At 42.6% G+C, this 23229-nt stretch overlaps 1 protein-coding gene across 5 annotated transcripts in view; it reads left to right on the forward strand.

The window, feature by feature from the left end:
* The window catches only part of PLCB1 (phospholipase C beta 1), a 281298-nt gene that overhangs the window by 49165 nt on the left and 208904 nt on the right, over positions 1 to 23229 (forward strand). For all 5 annotated transcript variants that reach the window (XM_063152825.1, XM_063152826.1, XM_063152824.1 and 2 more), the window contains exon 3: positions 17687 to 17755. In XM_063152825.1, the coding sequence (XP_063008895.1) occupies positions 17687 to 17755 (69 nt within the window). The remainder of the gene's footprint in view (positions 1 to 17686; positions 17756 to 23229) is intronic.

Genomic DNA, 23229 nt, shown 5'->3' on the forward strand with positions numbered 1-23229 from the left:
TACCTGTTAAAATGCATGGTTTGCAGAACTTGTGTGGAGAAAAAGTTGCTTTTCCTTCTTGTAAGTGAGTGCCTGAAACCAATCGTGTGTTTCTGCTTGGAGAAAGAGTCATTTTCTTCAGCTTTTCTTTTGAAATGCCGTATTTTAGTTTCTGTGCATTGGTGAAGTGGTCAGTGCTTGCAGTGACACTGGAAGGCTGCACTGCCCTGGAGTTCTCTGCACATAACCCATGCACTCACATGAGTTCTGTCAGCACCTGCTGAGGTTTTTTTGAATTTTATATGATTGATTTAGTTTGAGGCTAACCCTGAAAAGAGTAGAGTGAGGGAAATACGCAGCTGTTTCCCACTGACATAAGGCATTTTGATATGAAAATACTGGTTGTGTGTTCTTTTCCTCTGACCTGATGTGAGTGGTTTTTGGTATGCTGAATGTGTGCTGGGAGTCCTGAAGGCAGCAGATCCTTGTGTGAGCAGAGGGGTTTTGGCATCCTGACCTTCCAGAAGCTGATCCAGGCTCATTGAGATGAATGGAAGAGCTGCCACTGATTTCAGTGGCCGTTGAATCAGGCTCATATCCTCCATCTAATGAAAAGCATTACCCACATGACTCTCATTAGCTCTGTTTGCACAGCAGACAGCAAGATATGACTCCACATTTCATCTGAGACTACAACAGTGGTGATGATGATGATGATGATTATCCTGTAGAACAGACAGAACCTTGTGTTTAGAAGAGAGTCACTGCCTGGATTTTGCCTGAATTTGTATTTATTGTACCTGCTTTGTGCTCAGGCTTTTTTCTGGATCTTTTTCTGGATCTTTCCTGCTCTGAAACACCCTGTGAAAATACAGATGTTGAGCTGCTGCTGGAGCCATGGATTTGGGGGGGGTCAACACATCTGCCTGTGCTGGGGTTCTGCTAAAAGGCAAATGAATCACCTGTCAGAATTTATTTTTAAAGTTTTCGTATCAGGAGAGTGACCAATGCGTGCACTTTTGGGAAAGCTGCTGCAATGCTTCATGGTGATGTTGGGTTGGCAGTAGGAAATCTCATTTCCTTGCACCTTTTTTTTAACCTTGAAAACTAATTTACAAATTGTGGCTCGCTACAGGAGGGCAAAATGCCAAGGCATAATCGACTGACACAAAAGAAATTAAGTTTGGGCAGGCAGGATAAGAACCTGATGCTGTTGAAATCAGTGGTGTAATTCCTGCTGTTATTTTTTACCTTTGGTTTCACTGATTCCTTCAGATACTCATAGATCTCTGAAACTTTAACCTCATCCTGTTTGGTGTTTTGTTAAAAGTCCCAATTTCTGCAGTCCCATCATGACATAACAGATTTTTTTGCTTGTTTTGAGAGAGGAATTTTCTTGCTCCTGTAGGTGAAAATTATAAAATTTAAAAAATTGTTTTAAAATAAAGTTTTAAAATAAAAACTGGATCAAGAACATGTTAAAAAAGCCTAAATTCATGATTTAAAGAATCTTATAACACCATAAGCTGGTTTAAATTTTTTCTTGTCATTTTGGATCACTGGACACAACTATAAAATACAAGGTGTCATTTTTTACATGATGTGTCTGTCGTGTGTATGCACATGCCCTGAATGTGCTTTTTTTGGTGAGGTGGAGAAATACCCAAACCAGAATTATTTTTTCCAGGTAATCAAAATTATATTCTCGGAAATGTAGGTGTGACTTGCCAACTTTAAATGAGTTCAATTCAAACAATTCAACAATATAATATCTTTTGAAGATGGCAGAATCTGTCAACACTATGTCTGCAGACACACACACTGGTTGGTTTTTGGTTGTTGTTGATGGATCTCTGAAGTATCACAGCAACTCCCAATTTATTTCTGCACAGGGAGGAGATACATGGGCTGCATGTTCCTGTTTGTTATTTTGAAGTGGTTGCCAAATGTTCTCTTGAAAGGTGGCACACTTTAAGGAATTTTATGCTTGTTTGGTTTTTTTAAACTTTATTTCCTCTGGGGCTGTTGTTTGTTTGCCTTTGGGTCTTCTGGTGTGTGTGAGTGAGGAGGAGTGGGTTTGGAGGAATGGAGGGGGTTGTTTATTTTTCTTTTTTACCACAAAAAGAAATGACTTCCTCTTCTCCCTTGTGGCTAAACAAGCCATCAAAGTCTAGGAGGAGTTGAAGCTGATGGTCCTTGACATACGCCCTTGGTTTAAACAAACAAAAAGTATGTTTCCATATATATTTTTAAACACGTGTGATTTAAAATTATCCCCCAAATAATTTTGGCTTGCCTGGTTGTGGGAGGACAAACACAGTTTCCTTTTTTCTTAGATCCCAAGTACAGACACGTTCTGTTGCTTGCTGTGGGTTACTAAACACAAATTTTGTGAGTCAAGGCATATTATTTCTGCAAGATAGCAACTGGAAGGAAATGAGCTTCTTTAGAGAGGCAGAAAGGAGAAGAGAGAGTTAACTTTCTTCTTACAGAAAGTGTTCAGGCAGCATTACAAGGGAATGTCTCAATATCTTCATTTCTAAGGGCAAGGCAAAAGCAGACTTTGCTATCTGTTTTCCAAGTGAATGTTCTGAAATCAGCTGTGTTTTCTTCTTGCTCCAAACGCCTCCCAAAGTAGAACCTGTGGGAGAAGGCAGGTTTGGCCTTCCAAAATGCTTTACCTGTGTCTCCTCTCCATGTGCTGGTCAGTCAGAGCTGCAGCTCTGTCTCCACCTGCACCTCCTTGGATGGCCAAACATTGAGTCCTGTGCAATGTGTGAATGAAGCACAGCCTTCCCAGGTCACTTTTGTACATGCACAAAAACCTCAAAATAGACAAATGGTGGGTAGGAGATGGGATAGTAGATGTCAAGCCTGAGGAGGGCATGCCAAGACAGAGGAGTGTTTGGAGGAATAAGAGGAAAGGATGGAGGAGAGAGAATCCAATATGAGCACTTGTGCCTGTGGCAGTATGGCAGCGTCTCAGGGGTGATGTTAGGAGGCAGAGCTGGCAGGGTACTTCAGCTGGATAAGCAATTTAGTCTTTTTGACCCTTAGCATTTTCTCACTATTCAGCCCTTCTGCAACAAGCTTAGAAGTATTTTACCTTTTCTTGGTGTCTTGTTCAACAAGTACTACTTATCTGCAAACAACAAAACATGAAATGGAAGGAAATGATGGGATCTGTTGGCTCAGCATGCTGACAAGAGCCTTCTCAAATTCTTGTCACCCTGAATTGTGTGAAATTGTAACTTCTCCCATTGGAGTGGGACTGAGCTCATCAGATTGTGAAGACTGGTGGTGCTCTCAGCTGAGCAGGAGCTGCTCAGACGGGGCACTGGGGAGACACTCGTGAGCAGAGGAGCAGAACAGCTCCTTCTATCACTTGTTTGCCTTGGGAGAAGCAGAAGTGGCACAGGGATCACTGCACTGATCCATTCTTGTGGTTTTGTCTTCCAGGTTTCCTTCCTAGACTCCCTTCATGAGTAGTGCACGAGGCACTGAGCTCTGCTGCCACTTGATTCTGCTCAGGTTGTTTGTACTGGTGTGTCAGTCTGCTTGACCATTTTTGCTCAAGGATTGCAAATCAGGCATTGGGCAATGCCTGATCCCTCACCTTTCACAAGGAACACTTGCAAAGACAAGTGTTGAGAGGGTTCAGAAGTTATCTTTTGCTTTTTGTTGGAGTTGCCCTTCAGAATAAAATGTGTGCTGTTGTGCTGTATTTAGCACAAAGCCAAATTATATTGCTGCAGCTTTTTTTGGCCTGCCATTGTTCATTTAGGCTAATTTGGCTGGCTTGGAAAGATGTTGGGAGTGCAGCTTTGCCCAAGCTCCCCTGTCCTCCAGGAGTGCTGACAGGGGAGGCAATTCAGACAGGCTGGTGTCTCAGGGGAATCCTCCATTAGCTGATCCTCCATTAGCGCTGCTAGTGCTTATTGCACTTATTCCTGGGGGAACTGAGCAACTCCCACACTCCCTGCATTTGCACATTCCAGCCTGCAGCTTCCTTTATCACTCACTGGAAGATGCTCACATAAAGGAGCCTGAAAGCAAGGGAGGGGCATCAGGATGTGGTTACTTGCAAAGAGCCCTGAAAGCAAGTACAGACAGAGTGTATTTTGTGGCATGTACTTGATATTGACACTCCTGTGGCTGCCCCCTGCCTCTCCCTTCCCCTTTCCATAGGAAATATCTTGGCTGTCCCAGGAGCAGAAGAGAGAAGCTTGGGTGTAGCTGGATATTAAACTGGTACCTGCCTGATCTGCATTCAGCTGTTCAGGGGCAAGTTCAGGACCTCTGGCCATTAGGTGATTTTGTATCGTGACAAATTTAATCAGTTTACTGTGGGTTTATCTCCCTCTTGAAATACCACATCAAAAAATTTGTCAGCTGAAAAAGAAACTCCATAGTCTGCTCAGCTGAACTAAAGCTGAGTTTAACTTTTGGACTGTAACTTTTGGGGGCAGCAGGTCTGTGCTTACACCAGGTGCTGTCCCCCAGCCCTGTCACCCTGGTGTGGAACGTGGGATTTCTGTTTAAAGCACGGGTCTAGAGGACTCCAGTTATGTTATAGGTGTTAGCCCTGAGCAGGATCTGTGTTGTAGGATGGTACCAGTGGGATTTTGCAGTGCAGGTAGGTCCGGGCAGCTGCTGCTCACCACAGATCAGGAAAACAAAGGGTGTTGAATTACTGAAGGAAACATGAACAAAGAAGGGTTTTGGTAGAGGGTTTTTAGTGCTAGCTTGCCATATACTTTGTGTTTAGAGAGATGCACTGCAGAGTGCTGTTAGGAATGTCATTTCATACTGGTATCATTTTCCTCCTGCATCTTCCATCTGCATTACTTACCAAATGCATTTTGAATAGTTATACGGCAAAGTCCTATCTGGGCTTGACAATTAGGCAGAGATACTACTGTGGAAACACACACACAAAAGCATAATTGTAAATAATGGATATTGACTGGATCTGCCAAAAGTTGCAATAAAAAAGCCTTGCTTTAGGTCAATTGTTCCTGGCATATGGATGGAAAAAGGAATCCAGCAGTGTGTGTTATAACATGAGCTGCTGTGCATCAACATTTCCCAGCCAGCCTTTTTTTTTTTTCCTCCTTGATTTTTGACTTCTTATGGAGTTCATATCTGTCACAAAGATAGATAACAAGATATTGAAAAAATTCAGCCCTTCTGCACTGCCTGCTTGTATTGGTTTCTTCTTTTGTTTGGTTTGGTTTTTTTTAACAACAAAGAGTGAGCTGGGAATTGGCCTTCGGCTTCTGCTCAGAGTCCTGATGCAGCCAAAGCAGAACAAAACTCAGAGGAGCCTTGCTGGCTGTGCAGCCTGGGCTGTGGATTCAGGCTGTCATGAGCTACAGGAGGCTTTGCAATTGTTTATGCCAACCCTTGGAGAATAAGTGTGAAATTAGGATAGTACTCTGATTTATATATATAATTTCCGTGATGTGCTCCTGTGATGCTGCAGAGCCAATTATAGATAACTATAAATATGCCATTGGGAGTCTTTTAAACATTTATTTTAGCGCTTTTGAGGAAGCCAGTACTAAGTTTAATAGACTGTGGTGAATTATTGACTGAACAAATTATAACCATGGACCAGGGTATGGTATTGACATTAGAGATTGTATGGCCATCTTTAGGAGTCATTACAGGATTTAATTCAGGGCATGCTGAACTTTGAGATTTACTCTGGGTGGGATATTGACTCCACACTGTGAGAGACATATGTTAACCTGCATACCACTGTTAACATGTCTAACATCAACACCATAGAGATGACATCAGAAATTCAAATCAGATTCTTTTTCATCCCTATCTCTTTATGCTCAGGGAGCTGCACATGCAGATGCAGGAAGGTCTGTGGTGAGTGGCAGTGACTGCCATAGAAATAGATCCATTTTCCTGTCAGGTATCAGAAAGAAGGTTTGGTTTGGTGTTTGTTTTTTTTGGTTTTTTTTTTTTTTTTGTTTTTGGGTTTTTTGATTTTGGTTGTGTGGTGGTTTTTTTGGGGTTTTTTTGGGTTTTTTTTTTTTTTGTTGTTGTTGTTGTGGTTTTTGGTTTTTTTTGGGGGGGGGGTTGGTGGTTTTTTTTCCTTTTTTTTCCTTTTTAAAGCATTCTGGAAACTAATTTTCTGATTTTCTGAAAACCTGTGTTGGGGTTGAAAGAGAAGAGGAACAGGGACTTGCTCTATGCACATCTAAAGGGAGAAGCGATGATTCTGCACAGGGCACGTTTTCTTGCCAGAGGCACAGACACTGACACAGCCCTGAGGAGCAGCTCTGTATTCCAGGGAAACTTCAGGAGGGCTTCTGCAGCCAAAGTAAACGTTAACTCTGCCTATTTCCACAGTTTACTTTATAAATCCATTTTGGAAATGGTTTTTCCTGTTTCTTCCTAGTGTCTGGTGTTTAGTTTGCCTTGGATTCTGATGGAGCATGAAATCCCTTCAGAAACCAAATCCATCAGACACTAGTGGACATTGACATCCATTCCCTGCATTGCTGATGTTTCCTTGGGATTTATTGCTGGGGAAAAGGCAGTGTGCAGATTTCTGTCCCTGTGTGGCAGGTGCAGAAGAAACAAATGTCTCCAATATTTCTGAGGTTAACAGAGTCGATGTGCCCAGCCTGCTTCTTTAATTATGAATTTTGGAGGGGGAGAGACTGTGTGCCATCAATGGAGTAGTAATAGTAGGTTATTTAGGCTTCTGCCTGATAATGGCCCATTCAAACTCTGCTGAGCATCAGAGGTGAGCAATTATTTATGAGATGATCAAATGTGGATTCCATATCCGGGGCAATAAAAGTCGAGATGGGTTGATTTATTTGGTGGAGGTCGGATGTGCTGCTCAAATATTGATAGGATCTTCCTGTAGCACAAATGAGTCTGTTCAACTTGTAACAAAAGTTACACAAAATAGGGAAAGAAGTGTTAAAATGCCATTCCTGCTGGTGCTTTCCCAGTGCCTGGATGATCTGTGTTCCTCCTTCAGGGCTGTGGCTGCTGAGCTCTCCCATCTTGGGCACGTCCTTGTTGAGGAAATTAATCTCATGTTTAATCTGGTTTAAGACTGTATCTTAATTTGTTTTGCTGCTGCAATAATTGGCTAAGGTTTGTTTATCCATAAGGGTAATTTCAAGTTTAATATAAAACTCCATCTCCTTCATCTTTTTAACTGGTCATGTTATTCTGTTCCTTTAATTGAAGTGGTAAACAATCCTTTGAAAGGTTGAGGCTACTGAGAGAGACTAAGCCTCTACCAGCCTCAATAAAAACTTATTTCAAAGAACAAATACACACTGGTAGTATTTGAGAGACTTTTCTGTACAGAAAAAGGTAGATTTAGCATCTGGACTGTCAGTAAAGCCAGATTTTCAGAGAAATGAAAGGTGTTTCTGCAATTTTTTTCTGAATGGAAAATTGTATTTGCTGTGGGAAAGGAAGTGAGAATGCCATTACGCTGTCATATACCCACATTTCCAAAACTGTTGATACACAGATTAGTGTTTTGGATCGTGTTTGGAAGATCCTGGAGATAATCCAGACTAAAAAAGAAATATAAAATGTTGCATCATGTGTCTGAGGGGAGATTTTACTTGTTACAAAAGAGGCAAGTTTTGTAACAGGAATATCTGTAAAGGTGTGGAGGAAAGAGTGTCACAAGTCCCTGTGTTTATTTGCTTGCTTTTGAGAGAATTGCCAGTTTTGTGTTTGCCCATTAGCAGGTAGAACACGTTTGTTGTGGTCACTCTTGACCCTTCTGTCTCATTGTTGCTTGTCAAACCATCATCTTTCTGAGAGGAAAAAAAAAGCTGTTTTTCTAGTTTTCCTCTGTTTACTTGCCATAACTCAAATAGTCTCTTTGAAGATGTTAACAAAAATAGCTGTTTCTCAATCTACGTCATTACAGAAAAATCATTCCTTTTCTAAGCATGTGAGTATTTTTTTTCCCCCAACTATCCTGCTTTTTACTCAATAATAGCACTTTTGGTGCTGTTCTGGATGCAGCCCTAGCCTGCTTTGAAAAACGTGCTAAATCATACCCTTGACTCCTAATGATAATTTCATTACACGTGAAATTTTATTTAGAAAGAAACAAGACATTACTTAAGCTGCAAGCTTAACCACTTAGATATTGTGAAATGCTAGATTAAACACTTAATTTCCCTTATGCATTTTGAGAATAACAGCATGTACATATATTCTGGGTTTTTAAGTTCATTGTGTGTGAAAGGAGATGTTTCAGTCTCTTGTCCAAACTTGGCTGTGTTTTCGCAGATGTTGTAGCACAACCTTGCTGACTGTTGAAATCCACAGGTATTTTTCCAAGCAGGAAGGCATTAGATGTTCCCACATGCAGGAGGCACTTTGGAGCATGCATGAACCATTTCCCAAAGCATTTCTGACTCCCATTCATCTCTTTCGCTGGGATGTGCCTTATTTCAGAAATTGCAGCTTCATTTGAGGAAATTGGTGAAATCACCTTGGCTGCCACATTAAGAATAATAACAACCAACCCACCCCAGCCCAGGCAGTCATCCACCAGGATTATTTCATGCTGAGAGGTTCAAGTCTGGAAAAGAAACACAGAGCTGACATCCAGGTCGTGTCAGGGAGGGCACTGGACAAGTGAGATGATTTTTCTGGGAATGTGAGATACAAATGGATTCAAAGCAGTGTGTTTGGGTGTTATTCAGGCTTGCAGGTTGGGTGTGCCATGAAAAATGCCCTTGAGGATTTTAAAAATGGTGATTCATAGAGGCTTGGGGGACTTGCAGAGTATTTGGGTCCTCTCCCTCTTTTGCGTTTCCCTGCCAGGATTGAGTCCTTTAGTACTTTCTTTAAGTTGTGTTTCAGTCACCTTCAAGAACTTGAACTCTTGCAAAGTCAAGAAGTGTTGGTGTGCTGCTGCTGGGGGAAAGGTACTTGGAATAATTATGCTCCAGAGAACAGAACTGAGAACATTTCTGGGGGAGAAAGCAGCAACTGCAGTCAAACGAGCTGCTAAATAAAGAAACATCATTAGGCCGCAGGGCTAACCTTGGCTTTGCTGCCTTGCTTTTAGTTCCACATAGCAGGAGAAAATATAAACAGGAAAGAGCCAAAGAGTGCCCTGATAGGAGAGGAGAATATCTTTTCATGTTTTCTTGTATCTGTGCTGCCAGCAAGACACAGTTAGCAAAAATTCCCTGGCCTGTAACAGCTCCAAAGTGCTGGATTCAGGCAAGGAATAAAATGCAAAATTGAGAATGTGCTGAGTGTAATGCAGCCATTGACACACTTCAGGTGTAGGCCGAAGTGATTCCTGTTAAGAAAAGTGTGTTCTTCAGTTTGATGAAGGATAAGAAGGGCTACCCACCCACCTGTGCAGGTTTTTTGCTGAATTCCAGCTTGGTTCTGCTCTGTGTCCGTGCTTTGATGCTCAGAGCAGCTGGCTCCTGCTGGAGAGGAGAGAGGAGATGCTAATTGAGGCTTCCGTGTGGTGTAGGGCAAAATATTTTGGGAAACATGGCTTGGCAAGAATTCAAGGTCCTCCAACAAGTTGCCATTGACTTCATCTCTGCTGTGTTTGCAGAGTGACCTGTATTTCCTCACTCCGTGTAAATCCCAATTTCAGGCACAGCTGCCAAGACAAAAACTGTCTGAGGCATGCGCATGCAAATACTTCAATAAAAATAATTTCCCAGCTCTAGCTAGAGATTTATAAAATAATGGTGAAGAATATTATGCATTCAGATTAACAGCAGATGAATGTAAATTAAATCTGTAGAGATTCACCCACTGATTCTGGTCTGGGGATTCTTTTTTTTTGTTCCTTTTTTGCTTTGATTTTTAAGATGCACTTATCCATAAACCCTGAGAGCGTGCAAAAATAATAATGATTACAGCTTGTAAAGAATAAATTAGCAAGAAATTCTTACTCCCCTCTAATTAATTCCCTAATAAACACCGAACAAGTAACTGTTTTAAACTCACTTGTATTTACAAGGTAAGCAGCAAATGGAGGTAATAAGGGAAATTAAAGTGTGGCAGCAGCAGGTGAAGTGAAAAGGGGCTGTGGGAGGATGGAGTGAGAGTTTGTGCCTCAGCACAGGGAGGAGAACATGGGAAATTGCTGCCCAGCCCCTGCACTAGGGACTGTGCTTGTAGAAGAAGCAAAACAGGATTTCCCTCAGAGCAAAGCAATGCTTCCTCAGAGAGCTGCTGTGCCCTCACCTGCAGGTTTCTCACCTCTCTGGTGTGCATGGACACCTTCAGCTGATGCTGTTGGTGTGCTTCATCCTCCCTGAGAGCAGCCAACAGCCCAGGATCTGCCTGGGAAAAGCTTTTCCCTCTTCTGCTGCCTTTTCTGAGCTCCATCTAAGGAGCCTGCAAGTAGAAATCTCCTCTGAAATTGCTGAAGTACCAACACTTGCCAGATAGGTCACTCGCAAATTAGCATTTAATGAATTACTCTCTGAACTATCCAGTGGTAACTTTGCAGATAAAGCCTCCTGGTGGTTGGAGTGGTGAGGATGCAAAGATTTAGCTGTAAATAAATAGAATTCCTTTAGAAAAAACATTTTCCGTGCTCTATGTTTATGGATATTGTGTAGTGCATGTATTAGTATTCAGAAACACAGCTCAAACCCCTTTTTATAAGTGATTTTTGCTTTCAAATTCTGAAGAAAAAATAGTCCTAATTTTTTGCCCTCATTTATTAGAATCCGTATAACTCAGTTCTTATTTCTTTGTGGATTGAATAGCTCCTCTTCCTCTCAGCTGATTACACAATGCAAGCATTCATAGACAATAATCATCCCCCTCTTAGCTGTTTGGTGGAAGCCAAGCTCTGAGTCTCTGCTAACAAGAGCCTGCACTGGGTTCTGTGATCACTTCTGGAACCTTCTCAGGTTCAATGCACCTCAGGGTACTGGTGACCAGAGTTTGGGATGATGACCTGCCAGTTCCAGCTCATGTCAGTAATAAGAATTCAGGCAGAGAAAAGCTTCCTGTGCGAAGAAAAAAGGAAAATTAGAAGCTGAGGTATGATCTGGCCAGCAAGCTCATGCTGAATCTTATTATTTTGTTGTTTTACCTTTATGGGATTAATACTCCTTTGATCATCTCCTCCAAAGCTTTGCCTGTCAGACTAGCGTGCACGCAGCTGCTGGGGTTGTTTCTGCTCCCTTTTCTGAAATTGTAGGTGCTTTGGGTTCTTCCCAGTGTCCAGGTTGTGCAGGGTTTCAGCTGTTGTTGGTGCTCCAGCAGTGTGTTGTAGCTGGAGTCTGCAGCTGGAATTGTGCCTGGCCTGTGATTTCCAGTTCAGTAACACATGCCAGGGCTGGAGCTGGCAGGGATGTACGTTCTGCTTCCATGCAGTTTTTAGTGGATTCTCTTTATGCATGCCTGTAAATAGGGCATGGATTGCTGTGTTTGTCCTTAACATAAAAACTCCCTGTGCTATGTGGGGAGCAGAGCAGCTCCAAGCTCCTGATCTCCCCATTCTGTTACATTTAGATCTGTAAAAAGCATTTCTTGTTTAAATGCAGACAAACCAAATGCTCTGTGCTGTTGGCATGAATGTGCAGTCTCCAAACCCCTCCTCAAACCCAACTAGTCAGAAGGAAAAGGAGAACAACTCCAGGGCAGTGCAGTTCTGCCAAAAACAGCCTCACCTGCTGAAGTGCATCTAACATTAAACATCCAGAGCCATTAATTTGTTGATATCTGTTTAGGTGCCTCCAACTTATGCTGCATGCATTAAAAAAGGGCTTTTCTAAAGTTCAAAAGCCTTCAATCTTGTTCAGTCCTAGAAAAACCTTGTGTTGATGGACAGGTTTTCACACTGTCAGGTGTGGTACAGCAAGAGTTGTGCAGTGGTTTTCCATGTGGGGTGAAAGTCTCTGCTCCTGCTGTTCACTGTTTGGGGCTCTCTGTTGAAAATAATACATTTTATCTGCTTCAAAGGAAAAACCCGTAATCTCTGTGTAGTCTGTGATCCCCTGTCAGTGGGAAATAATGGCATGAGAACATCACCCCCAAAATATGATAGATCCCTTCTTGGGCAGGCGTTTAATCATCATAATCAAACATGTTTTGAGTTGTGATTTGAAAGGAAAAGTTTCTTAATAGAAACATTGCTTTTTTTGGGTTTTTTAACATACTGCTTAAACTTCAATTCACTGTACTCTTGCCTGTGACTCTAAAGCTACAAATTGCCAGGTTATTCTCAGCTGTGTGAATAAAAATCAGTCAAGTACCATTATGGGGGCTGCCTACAAGGTGCTTTTGTGCTTTCTTCTGGAGCAGGTCCTCCCCCAGCTCTTTTCATTTTTGCATATGGCTGCACTCCAGGAATTCTCCTTTTGCTCCTGTTGTTCCCTGCCTGTGTGAGTGGGACGGGCAGCGGTGTGAGAGCAATTTTAGCAGATCCAAACCAGATCCAACCAGCTACATTCAAGGTGTTCCTGTCCATACCATTCCCACTGTGTGCTGCAACAAACCCAAGTTGTTGGGATGAGAAACTTCTGGGGTTGAGTGTTCTCATAGTGGAGCCTTTCCTGGGAAGGGAGAGCAGTGGGATAAGGCGATGCCGTGTTCATGAAGGATGTGGGATTCCTCTGTCCTGCTGGGGGATCCCTTCACAAACTCATTGCTCCTTTCATTCACTGATTGTCTTGTGTGTTTAGGATGTAAGAGTAAGGATTGGGGCTTGGTTTTTGGAGTATTTACTGACACTCTGACTGAAGGGCAAGTGTTTTTATATACCAAGCTGAGCTTATCAACACTGGTGACTTTGGACTGAACTGTAGCATCAGTTGGCTGAGACTGATGAATGGCTGAAGTCTCACCTGGTTTGGCAATTTCCTCTTTTTCCACTGTTCTTAACACATGGATGATGGCTGATCCGAGCATGCTGGCTCTTCCCTGTGTCCTTTGCCTGTTGGTGATGGTCAGCTTGCTGGGATGAAGGCAGGCAGCAAATCTTTTCTGTGTTCTTCTGCTTCCAGTTTCTTTGCACTCCTCAGATTTGTACTGTTAATCTCTGTGCCCATTTCCAGGCTGCTCAGCCACAGCATCTGTAAATCCAAGTAAATGAAATTTCCCTTTGATGAAGCAGCAAAGAGCTCCATGCATAGCTGCAGAAGAATTGTTTCGCTTTCATTATTAAAAGGGCACTTAGCATGAAAATTCCCTCTCATTTTTGTCCTAATAGCTCAATGTTTTATGCTTTATATAAACCACAGATCATTTTCCCTCTACTAGAAGATATTGCTGTTCTTACAGCTCCAGGGATACACTGAGACACTCTGTGTTATTAAGATAGCCAGAACTTTTCAGTTTGGGGCTTGTTTTTCCAGAGGAATGCTTCCTATGGGGGCCTTGCAGGAGGGATGTCATCCAACTCTGCTTGGAGGTTTTTCCTAAAGTGCCAGAAAACCTTTCAGATATTTATATATAGTTTTTTTTAAGATATATATATATATTTTTAAGGTATTTATTATTTATTTATATATATGTATTTTTTTAAAAGGTATTTAGAGCTCATTCCCAGAGCAGTTGAGTCAAATAATAAATGCTGGTTCTTGCCTTGCTGAGGTCCCCCAAGTCTTTCGGAATTAAGAATTGGTGACCCACACAGTAAAGATTAGCACAAGTTCAAATTTACAGATGATACATTTTGGGTAGTAAGAAATCATTCTGCTCTCATTCTGTTCAAGTGATTTTTTTGAAAATTTTCCATCCTCTGTGATACCAAGCCCAGTGGTCCTGCCATTGAATTAGTGTAGGACAACTGTGCAGCCCAAAACTTGGGTGTCGTTGAGTTCTCCTGCTGATGGGAGGTGTACGTGCTGCTCTGCTGCTGCCCTATTGACACAGCCCATCATTCTGATGCCAATAATTGAGTTGTGTGCTGCCAGGAGGAAGCATGGAGACAGCTTCTTCAGGGACTGTGTCTCTCTGGTGGGATGCAGCTTATGAATTATAGAACGGCACTTTTGGGGAAGCACAGCTCCAATTACAGTCAGTGACAGCCTTGCTGTTCCTGCTTGCAGCTGTCCGTGCAGGTTTCTGTTAAATCACTTTCACCAGTCCTCCACAGTTTTCCTTTGGGATGAGGAGACAAATTGCTGTGTTTCATTCAATTTATTCTCATTGATAATAAGGAAAAATAGGTGTGCTCTGAGCAGGGGAATGATGTGTGACATCCCCCAGCTCTGCAAGCACCCTTTTGGAACTGGTGTTATATGTTCAATCCTGCTGTGGGGGATTTCATCCTGGAGCTAATCAGAGTGTGGCTGATGGATCACTGTCCAAACCCCTGAAACCTGAGTGAGGTGTGTTCCATAAGTGGCCGTAAATGGATGAATTTCCATACCTGTTTACCTAAGGTAGTTCTTTAGCATAGCTTGTCATTTCTTTGCCACTTGTAAATTCTTCACACAGGGTGGTTGGACACTGCAGTGGCTGCCCAGGGCATGATGGTGACTCCACCACCATTTGATTCTGCAATTCCTCCTCATCAGATTCAAGTATTGTTCTTAATGCTTTCTTTCTGACATATTGTTAGGAGAGTAGTCATGTGGTCCTATTTAAAATATCACTTTTAAAATGCTGAATAAAATAAATACAGCACAGAACTGCATACATTTTTTTTTCTTCTAGAGCTATTCAGTGCTTTCATGTTCAGAGAATGATAAAACAGAGATTTTCAATATTAAAGCAGTATTTCATTTTGATTAGCTATTCCCAATAGAAAGTGTTGTTTGACTCTCTGTTTGAAGTTTGTCTCAGCAAATTGGCTTTGCCCCTTCGAAAACTTGGACCAGATGTTGCCATGCAGTAGCAATAAATGGTGCTTGTTTAGAAAACCAGCTTAGTTTTCCAAAGTTTATTTTGCTAGCAATGTATGGACCAACCTTTGAAGGCCCTGCTGCTGCTCCAGGAGAGCTCTGCAGTGGTGCCCAGCAGAATTCCTGCTCTGGGGCTGGGGCTGTGCCACCAGCACCTTCCCAAGGCACCGTGACTCAGTCAGCGTTTTGGGCAGTGTGAAACAGAAGTGAGCCAGATCCTCAGCTGGTATAAATTGGTGGTGTTCTATTAAATTCAGATGGGCCTAATTACAAGTGCTCAGGCAGACACTGAGGGTTGCACAATCCATTGCTTTTGTGAGCGTGTGCTCAGCCATAAAAGTCAGATTGCACAATGCAGCCCTCTCTGAATGCTCCTCTGTCTGGGCTGCTGATTGGAAACAAACATGGGAGGGTTAGTAACTGCCCCAGATGTTTTAAATTATGAATGATTGGAGGCATCTACCACTTGCATTAAGAGATGTTACTCTATTGCAGGGTTAAGTCCCAGCAGCAATGACTGGAGCTCTCTGCAAGTCTCAACTTTTCTCTGTTTAGAGGATTTGCATTTTTCTTTAACCCCCCCCTCATAACAATGTGCTGTGGTTTCCATGCCCCCTGTCACACAGAGTGCATTTCCAAGCCTGCCTGGAGGAAGTCATTAACAAAACTCCTGTTTATTTAGGTGGAGGAGGGCTCGGGCTGTTCTGCTGCACGGGAAATGGGGCATTTCTTTGGCCACTGCCCAAGTGTATTTTCCTTTTGCAAAAGTCCCCCTGCGTTTTGCAATAGGGAAATAGGAAATGGTATTTCCTCTGACTTGCAAGGAAGCTGATCTCTGCCCTCTTAATTAGCTGTTTAAAAGATGAAAGCAAGTGCCTGGGGTGAGGGAATTCCAGGAGGTTTCTTTGAACCAAAGCACTAAGAAATGGCCCATTATGAGTTTCGATTTATCCAAGCCCCACTGAATGCTGCCTGCAGAGGCACTTCCATGGATGCAGGTCCTGCTCTCATCCATTTATATTAAATGATGCTGTCAGATAGGGATGGAAAGGATTCTGGGGATAGGATGACAAGCCCTGTGTTTTCTGCCAGAGAGGTAACAGGGCAGGAAGGCCATGAGGTGCATCAGCCTTTCCCACAGCCCTGGCAGTGGGCTGAGCCAAGCAGCCCCACAAAATCCCCTTTTCCTTCACTCTTAGACTGCCCTTGGCAGTTCTTGCATCCTCAGGTGTCACATTTTCTGCACATGGCTTGGTGGCATGCAAGCAGCTTGAAAGCAGTGGTCAAAACTCCAAACCAGCCCTGTGCCTGCTCATCCTCCTCCACTTGTGAGGATGCAAACCTGGGCAGGGCTGTTCAGGTCCTTGGGAGTGCTGGTCATTGCCTTTTCCTTTTTTCGTGTCTGTTTTTAATGTGTGCCGTTCCACTTAAAATTTTTGTTTGTGTTAGGGAGGTCTAGTTGCACTTTTGTAAGTGGCTAAATTACTAATTCTGTTAGTTGTTCTTCTCTTTTTTAAAAAACAGAATACCAGGCAAATAAAAAAAAACCTTTTGAAATTCACACCGTGTGGCTCAGCATCTCTGTGATCTGTAAGATCCATTTTTCTTCAGCATATTTAATTTCCCTCATGTGTTTGCTGCTGAAGCCTTTATTTTTAGTGCTCCTTAGTCCTTTCAGTTGGGGAAATCTGATTTTTTATGATCTGCACCTGCCTGGAGCTTCTGTGGAACATTTCCCCATGGGCTTGAGGCCACTTTGGTGTGTGGGTATTATTGGGTGTTGTAAATAAAACTCCTGTTTCCCACCTGAGTTCTTGCTCTGAGTGTGATAAACTCATATGTAGCTCTGCCATATTCCGTAGTTTTCGTGTTCCGTGGTTTTCGTGTTCCATGGTTTTCATTCCTGCCAGGATCTTAATGGCCCATATGGATTACCTCAGCTAAAAGGACTCAAAGCCCTCCAGTGCACTTAATTGTGAATTGTTTTTATTTCAAGTTTCACCTGCACTGTCAGAAGAGTGCTTGTGTCCATGTGCCCTGAGTATTGGTGGAGTTTGGGTTATTTCCACCTCTTATCTCCCTGCCAGTTCTTCTTTCTAATCTCTGCAGGTTTTGATGCTCTTGTCCTCTTTCAGGCAAGTGAGAGCAAAAATAACCATCTCAAAAATGCAGGTTTGCTCTAAACAGGCTCCCTGCAGTGTGGCCACACTTCTGCTGGAGCACTTCAGATTGGGAATCACACTGCTCCAGCATCCATCCTCCTCCCAAATGCCCAAATCAGGGAAAGGGATTCTTCATGCTACTTGTGTGTAGGGGAGAGCAAGAATTTGCCCAGTAGAAGCTGTCATGATGTGCCAGCTTTGTTGTGTAACCCATAACTCAGGAGTAGCACACAAGCTATGAAATGCCTGTCAAAAAGTGCCTGTGTCTTACTGAGCAGCAGTCACTGAAATTGCTGAACCTTGTTATCATTGCAGATAAAACACTTCTTGGGGTTTATGAGCACTTTTCAAAGTGTTCTGGCAATAATAAAGGAGATTTTCTATTGCAGAGGCAGGGTTTTCTGTTTGTGACACTGCCTTTTGTCACTCTGTGACAAGCATCAAAATGCTGAAATTGTATTAAAGGGATTAAAGTGAAAGCACAGCAGCTGCTGGTTAGCAATCCAGGAAATCAGCTTGACTCCTATGGATTCTGTATAACCTATATTCCTAGTTGGAATTGCCTGGGTGCACCTGAGCTCTCCTAGGAGTTGATCTCCATTTGGACAAACACATGTGGGACACTGTAACACAACAAGGCTTCTTGAATAATGGAATAATCACTTGTTTTGCAATTTTTTCTTCTAGGAGACTGAGCTGCTGGATATCAGCCTTGTCAAAGATGCCAGATGTGGAAAACATGCCAGAGCTCCCAAGGTAGTAGGAATTCTTGCTGTGTGCTTTCTTGTTACATTGATGATCTGGATAAAAAAGAGTGGGAATTATATGCAAGAGTTGAAAAGAAGAAAAAACGTTCCTGCAGCTAAAGAGAATTGTTTTGCCTTTTCTTTGTTTAACACTGTTTCTGTTGAGAAGTGTTGGGATTGTTGTCGTCTTGGGATTCTGTGTGTAAAATCCACCTGGAAGCTCTGCTGGCAGCAAAAATCCTGGTTTGTCAAGGTGCACTTACCCAAGTTCTTGGCTTCCCTGGTGGCAGGGAGCTGATGTTTGTTTGAGGCCATGTTGTGTTTTGTGCTGGTGATTTTGCTTGTTCAGTGCCTCCTGAGGCCGAGGAGGAGGATTTAGGTTTGTTTGTTAAACTGCTGTCAGAGAGGTCGGGATATCGGCTCCCTCTGGGTTTGCCCTGATGGACTGTGCACTCATTTCCAGTCTCTGCAGACAGCAGGCTGCAGATCCAAGTTCTCTCTGGTGTTTTTGTTGGGGCAGACACAGCACACGAGAGGAAAAGCCCAAGCACTCAGCTCTGGAAGCAAGAGAGTGCCTCAGGGAATCCCAGGAGTGATGGGAGAAAAATGAAATCTCCCAGGGCCTGCAAAGTTTGGCCTTGCTGCTGCTTAGCCCTGATGGAACAGACAAAAAGAATGTTTCTCCCACTCTCATCTTGGGGCAGGAATATTCCTGGGTCTGGATGACCTCTCTTCCTTGCAGCCCTGGGCCCAGGCACAGCCCCCTGAGGGCCACTGGGAATGGAAAAGGTTGTTCTTCGCTGCCAGAAAGCAGCTGTAGTTATCTCTGAACAGACTATTCATATCTGGCTTTCAAAGCTCTCCATGTAGTGCTGGCAGCATTTTAAAGGCTGAGTTATAATTGAAATGCAACAGAAGTACTTTATGACATCCACATTAATACCAAATGAGTTCACCATGATTAATGGTTCTATGATGAATAGCAATAAAGTATTAACAATGTCTAGAACATTATTTTAAAATGCTACCTGCTTTACAGAGGACATTCACGTTCTTCTAACAAAATGTTTTCAGCTAAAATTTATGCACAGCTATTGCCTTGGTGACTTTTATTTATTGGGTTACATAAAGGCTGGTTTTGTTGGAGCACGTTTCAGCTCTGACAGCAGTGGCATTAAACGAAGGGTAGGAGAAAATCCCGGCTCTCAGGGTGGTGAAATGCTCCACCTGTGTGAATGAGCTGCCTTTTGTCATGGATTAGTGTGTGGGTAGCAGCTAAACAGCACTAGGTTTCAGTAAAACTCCTGGGATTTTGGCTGAAGAGAGAGCTCTGGGAATGGAGGGTGCTCCCCAAAGCTTTTCAGGGGCTCTTTTGTACAGCTCTGCTTTCAGCTGGGAGCACCCCCTGCTTTTACTGCAAACCAAGAGACTGAGGTGACTTTCTCTACATCACCACACCAGCCCTCCTTCTGCCCAGTTTTTATATTAGGGGACTTCTGCCAGTTGATGCAAATTTTTAAATCTCTCTTCAGAATTCTAAAAGTAGATTTCACCCATGGGTTGTCATTACAAACCTAACAGGAATCTTTAAACCTCATTTGGTGTATTTTTGATCTACTGCTGCTTTTTGATAGAAATAAGTGTCTTTTTTAATAAGCCTTGACTTCCTCGTTGAATAAAAGAGTAATTCCTTTTTATTTTTATGGTAAGCTTAGTTTGAGTGTCATTAGCTTCACCCACAGTTAGTTATCAGAACGTGTGAGGTGTGCTGCCACACAAGGCCACCAGCAAGAAATGATTTTAAGGGACTGTGTTTCCAAACCTCAGTCTGTTCTCATGCTGCATTCAGCACTGCCATGAGTATTCTTCATTTCTGGAAAAAGACTGAGAAGCACAAAGGGCTTTGCTGTTTCTACTCTTTTGGTTGATACTCAGTTTTCATAGCATTTTTCCCTAAGTCCAGTGCCATATATTTTGTGGTGGTTCTTGCATGGTTTTTGCACCTTTCTAGGTTTCTCACCCAGCTGCTCTGGTTGCTTTCTCCATCCCCTCAATGTTTAGAAGGTTCTCCTGCAGGCACAGGAGTGCAGCTCTCACCCTGCAGTCCTCACAGCAATGTGGTGGCACCAGCAGGGAGCTGAGAACACAATTTTGGGTGCTGCAGTGAAGGTGTGGCTGCCCCTGAGCAGGGCAGGAACTGGGGTTTCTGACCATGTAGAAGGCAGTTTTTAGTGGGTACCAAGGCACTTGATGCTCAGGAGATTAAAATCAGTCTACTGAAACAACCCTGAGAAGTTCCAGCATCGTTTTCTTTTTGCACATTGTCAGGGATGTATCCTTCTGCCTTCAGCTGCTATTTTCAGAAATGGTAACAGAGCTTTGCATCTCAATGCAATATACATGCAAAGGATGGTTCCTTGGTAGAAAGGCAAAATCTCAGGCAGCACAGAGCGCTGCAGCAGAGCTCCGCACGAGGAAAAAATTGAAGTCATGTTCTGATGGGAACAAGAAAAGACACATTAATTGTGTATGTTAGGAAGAAGTGCCTCCCTTCAAAGTAAAATGACATTTATAAAGAAGTGAGTGGATTATAAAATGATTATCAGGACTTTGCTTTTTAAGTTTGTATTAGAATCAGGTAGGAAGGGGAGCAAGAGGAATTTTGGGAGCAGAAGAAAATCACTAGTTGTGATGAAGCCATGTTTTATTGCCCTTTATTTGCACATTGCCTGCTAATACTCTCTCAAGCTTTCGTTTGCTGTGCAATCTGAGGCATCTTTTCCCTTTTAAAGCTCAGTGACAAAGTCTGCAAAATCAAATAACACAAAATGTGCTTTTGTACATAGGAATAGCTATGAATATTCACATGCCTTCTGCCAAGTATGGAAGTGCCTCTCAAAAGAGTGTCCGTGCTCTTTAAAGGGAGCTGCAGCTAAAAATGTCAGGCACCACTAAACACTGAGAAATGAATGGTCAGGTGGTGAAAATCTGGCAGCTGCAAACATGCTCACAGGACTAGGGAAGTCACACTTTTTTCCATCTTGTATTTACTTTAGCCAATAACAGTTTCTATGGAAACTGAAATCTTAAGCAACTGTATGTGTTTTTACTAGCGAGAAGAAATATCAGGATTAGTTGACAGGGAGAAGGAAATAACTCCATGGTAAATGCTCATATTGAAAACTTCTGATGCATTTGATCAGTATGTTTTCCCTTAGCATCCTGTTTTCCCTCATAAATCATTCAGCAGGAAATGAATTCCTTTAAATAACATATACTGTGAAACCTGTAGGAGATGAAATTATGAATGATAGGATCACTCTCATGCCAAGATGCGTTTAGAGAGTAATCCCCAATTTTAAAAAATCTCGTGGCTCCCCCGCCCCAAGTTTTCTCACTTTAACAAGCAAGCTCTACAGAGAAAAATAATTCAGATGCCTGAATGTCAGAAGTCTGCCAAGGCTCCAACTGCTATTTTAATATCAGCACCAGCCTCTATGTATTTGGTGGCTTTTCTTGAAATGCTCGAGTGAGATGATTTTGGACCTATCTCAGTGTAATCCAAAAGCTGCTGTGGAAGCTTTGCTCGCTTCTAACACATCCATGGAGGAAAATCAGCATTTCCTGAACTAGGGGGCTCAGGAACTGAAAGGAAAACTAGCAAGGAAAGTCTAAATCATTGTTTAAGTGAAAATCAGGTGATTTTGGGGGAAATGAGGATGTGCAAGTCCATTTGAACTGTTGGAGCTCCCCGGACTGTGCTCTGTGGCACTGACTTGTGCAGGGACATTGATGCTGCGTTTGTAACACCCTGATCACACTGCCTGTGTGAAATGGCAGATGTGCTTGGGTTTTTCCCTTTCTGTGCTCTCAGTCCATGCCCAGCTGTGTGCATGGCTGGCCCAGGGCAGCAGCACACCCGCTGCCTTCTGTCACCCTGCTCAGGATGTCTCCATTCTGCCTCAAATGATGCTGCTGTTATTTCTGTCTGCTGATAGAAATGCACGCTGCTTTCCCTTCAACAACCTTGATGCTAAATTAGAAAATGTAAATTGTGCCGAAGCAGTGTTCTATTTCTGCCAAAAAGAAACAAAAATGGAATGTGCGCGCAGCTCACCTTCTTCCCACTCACCTTGGGGATAACAGTGACAGCCACAAACATCCGCCCCAAATGTGTTTGTTCTTTTACATAACTGCTTACTTTTTTTTTTTTTTTCATAATAAGGATTGAGTTGCATAAACATTTTGTCTAGGTTGAGTTTTACTTTATTGAGGAAGGTTGAGATGAATTTCTTTGTATGATATTTGGCCAGTGCTCAGGTGGATATGAAAGTGGTTTGAATGCTGTGGGCCCTGAGAGCTGAGGGGGCTTTTCCTTGGACCCAAATTGGTGACTTTATTTTATTTGGGGAACTGGGGCCTTTTCAGCAGCATGTCATTCACTGTGTAACTTAGCTCTGTCTGGCCAGCTCATTGAAATCACTATTCACTAACATTCAGGCCATGGCAGAAATCACAGGGTTTTTTCCAAGGCTTTCACTATGAACCATTTCCATTTTTGTCCCTGCTTGCTGCCTGTTTCAGTTATCTTTCTGAGCTGGTTGGTTTCATACTTTACTTTGTTGTATTTATAAAGCCTTCATCTTTTTTTGTTTGCCAAAGTTCACAGCGCAAAGCCTGTAATAAGAAATTCTGTATTTTAAGAAGCGCAGAGGCATCTTACAACTGTAATTTTAAAGCTTGACATTTAAATTTGAAAAGGGAGGCCCTGCTCAATTAAATACGTGGTATTTGAGTTCCTGAAAACACTAGAAATTATCAGTAGAGATGTGCTTTAAATGCTGCTGCTGCTTTTGGTTAAGCATGTGTACATGCACAATTTATTTTTTTTCCTCTGCCCGGTGGTCCAGGACAGGGATGTCTCATTCCTGCTTTCCCAGCTAATGATGCTGATGAGCTGAGGGTGCAGCTGGCACAGCATGTCCTGTCACAAACACCCATACCCTGTCACTCGGGATAACCCTCACCTGAATCTGACAAATGGCATTTTTGCAGCAGCTGGCACAGCATTTAAAAATTGGTTGGATGACAAAGCCATTTTGGAGGCACTTTTAAAGGTGCTAAGATGCTGAAATATCAATTTCCAATATTATCTGTTTGTTACCTTGCAGATCCATGTGTTACCTTTTGCACCAAGATCACAAAGTCTTGGGAAAGCACAGCCCTAATGCAATGCTAATAGAAAACTAATAAATAAAACGTTGCTATCTGTAAAAATAAGGAATGCTCCATTTAGCCTGTCATGAGCACTCAGTCTGGAAAGAATGTTAAAATTTTTCACTGGAAAATGTAAAGGTACTCAATAACTGAACCATGCTAGTCTTTGCTTCAGAGCCATAATCTCCACCTAGAAATATTTCATAAATATTAAAGTTCATATTTGAGCAGCAGTGTGCAGAGATCTGGCGGCAATGCAATACCCTC

This window comes from Melospiza melodia, chromosome 3, assembly GCF_035770615.1.
Source record: "Melospiza melodia melodia isolate bMelMel2 chromosome 3, bMelMel2.pri, whole genome shotgun sequence".
Taxonomy (NCBI): domain Eukaryota; kingdom Metazoa; phylum Chordata; class Aves; order Passeriformes; family Passerellidae; genus Melospiza; species Melospiza melodia.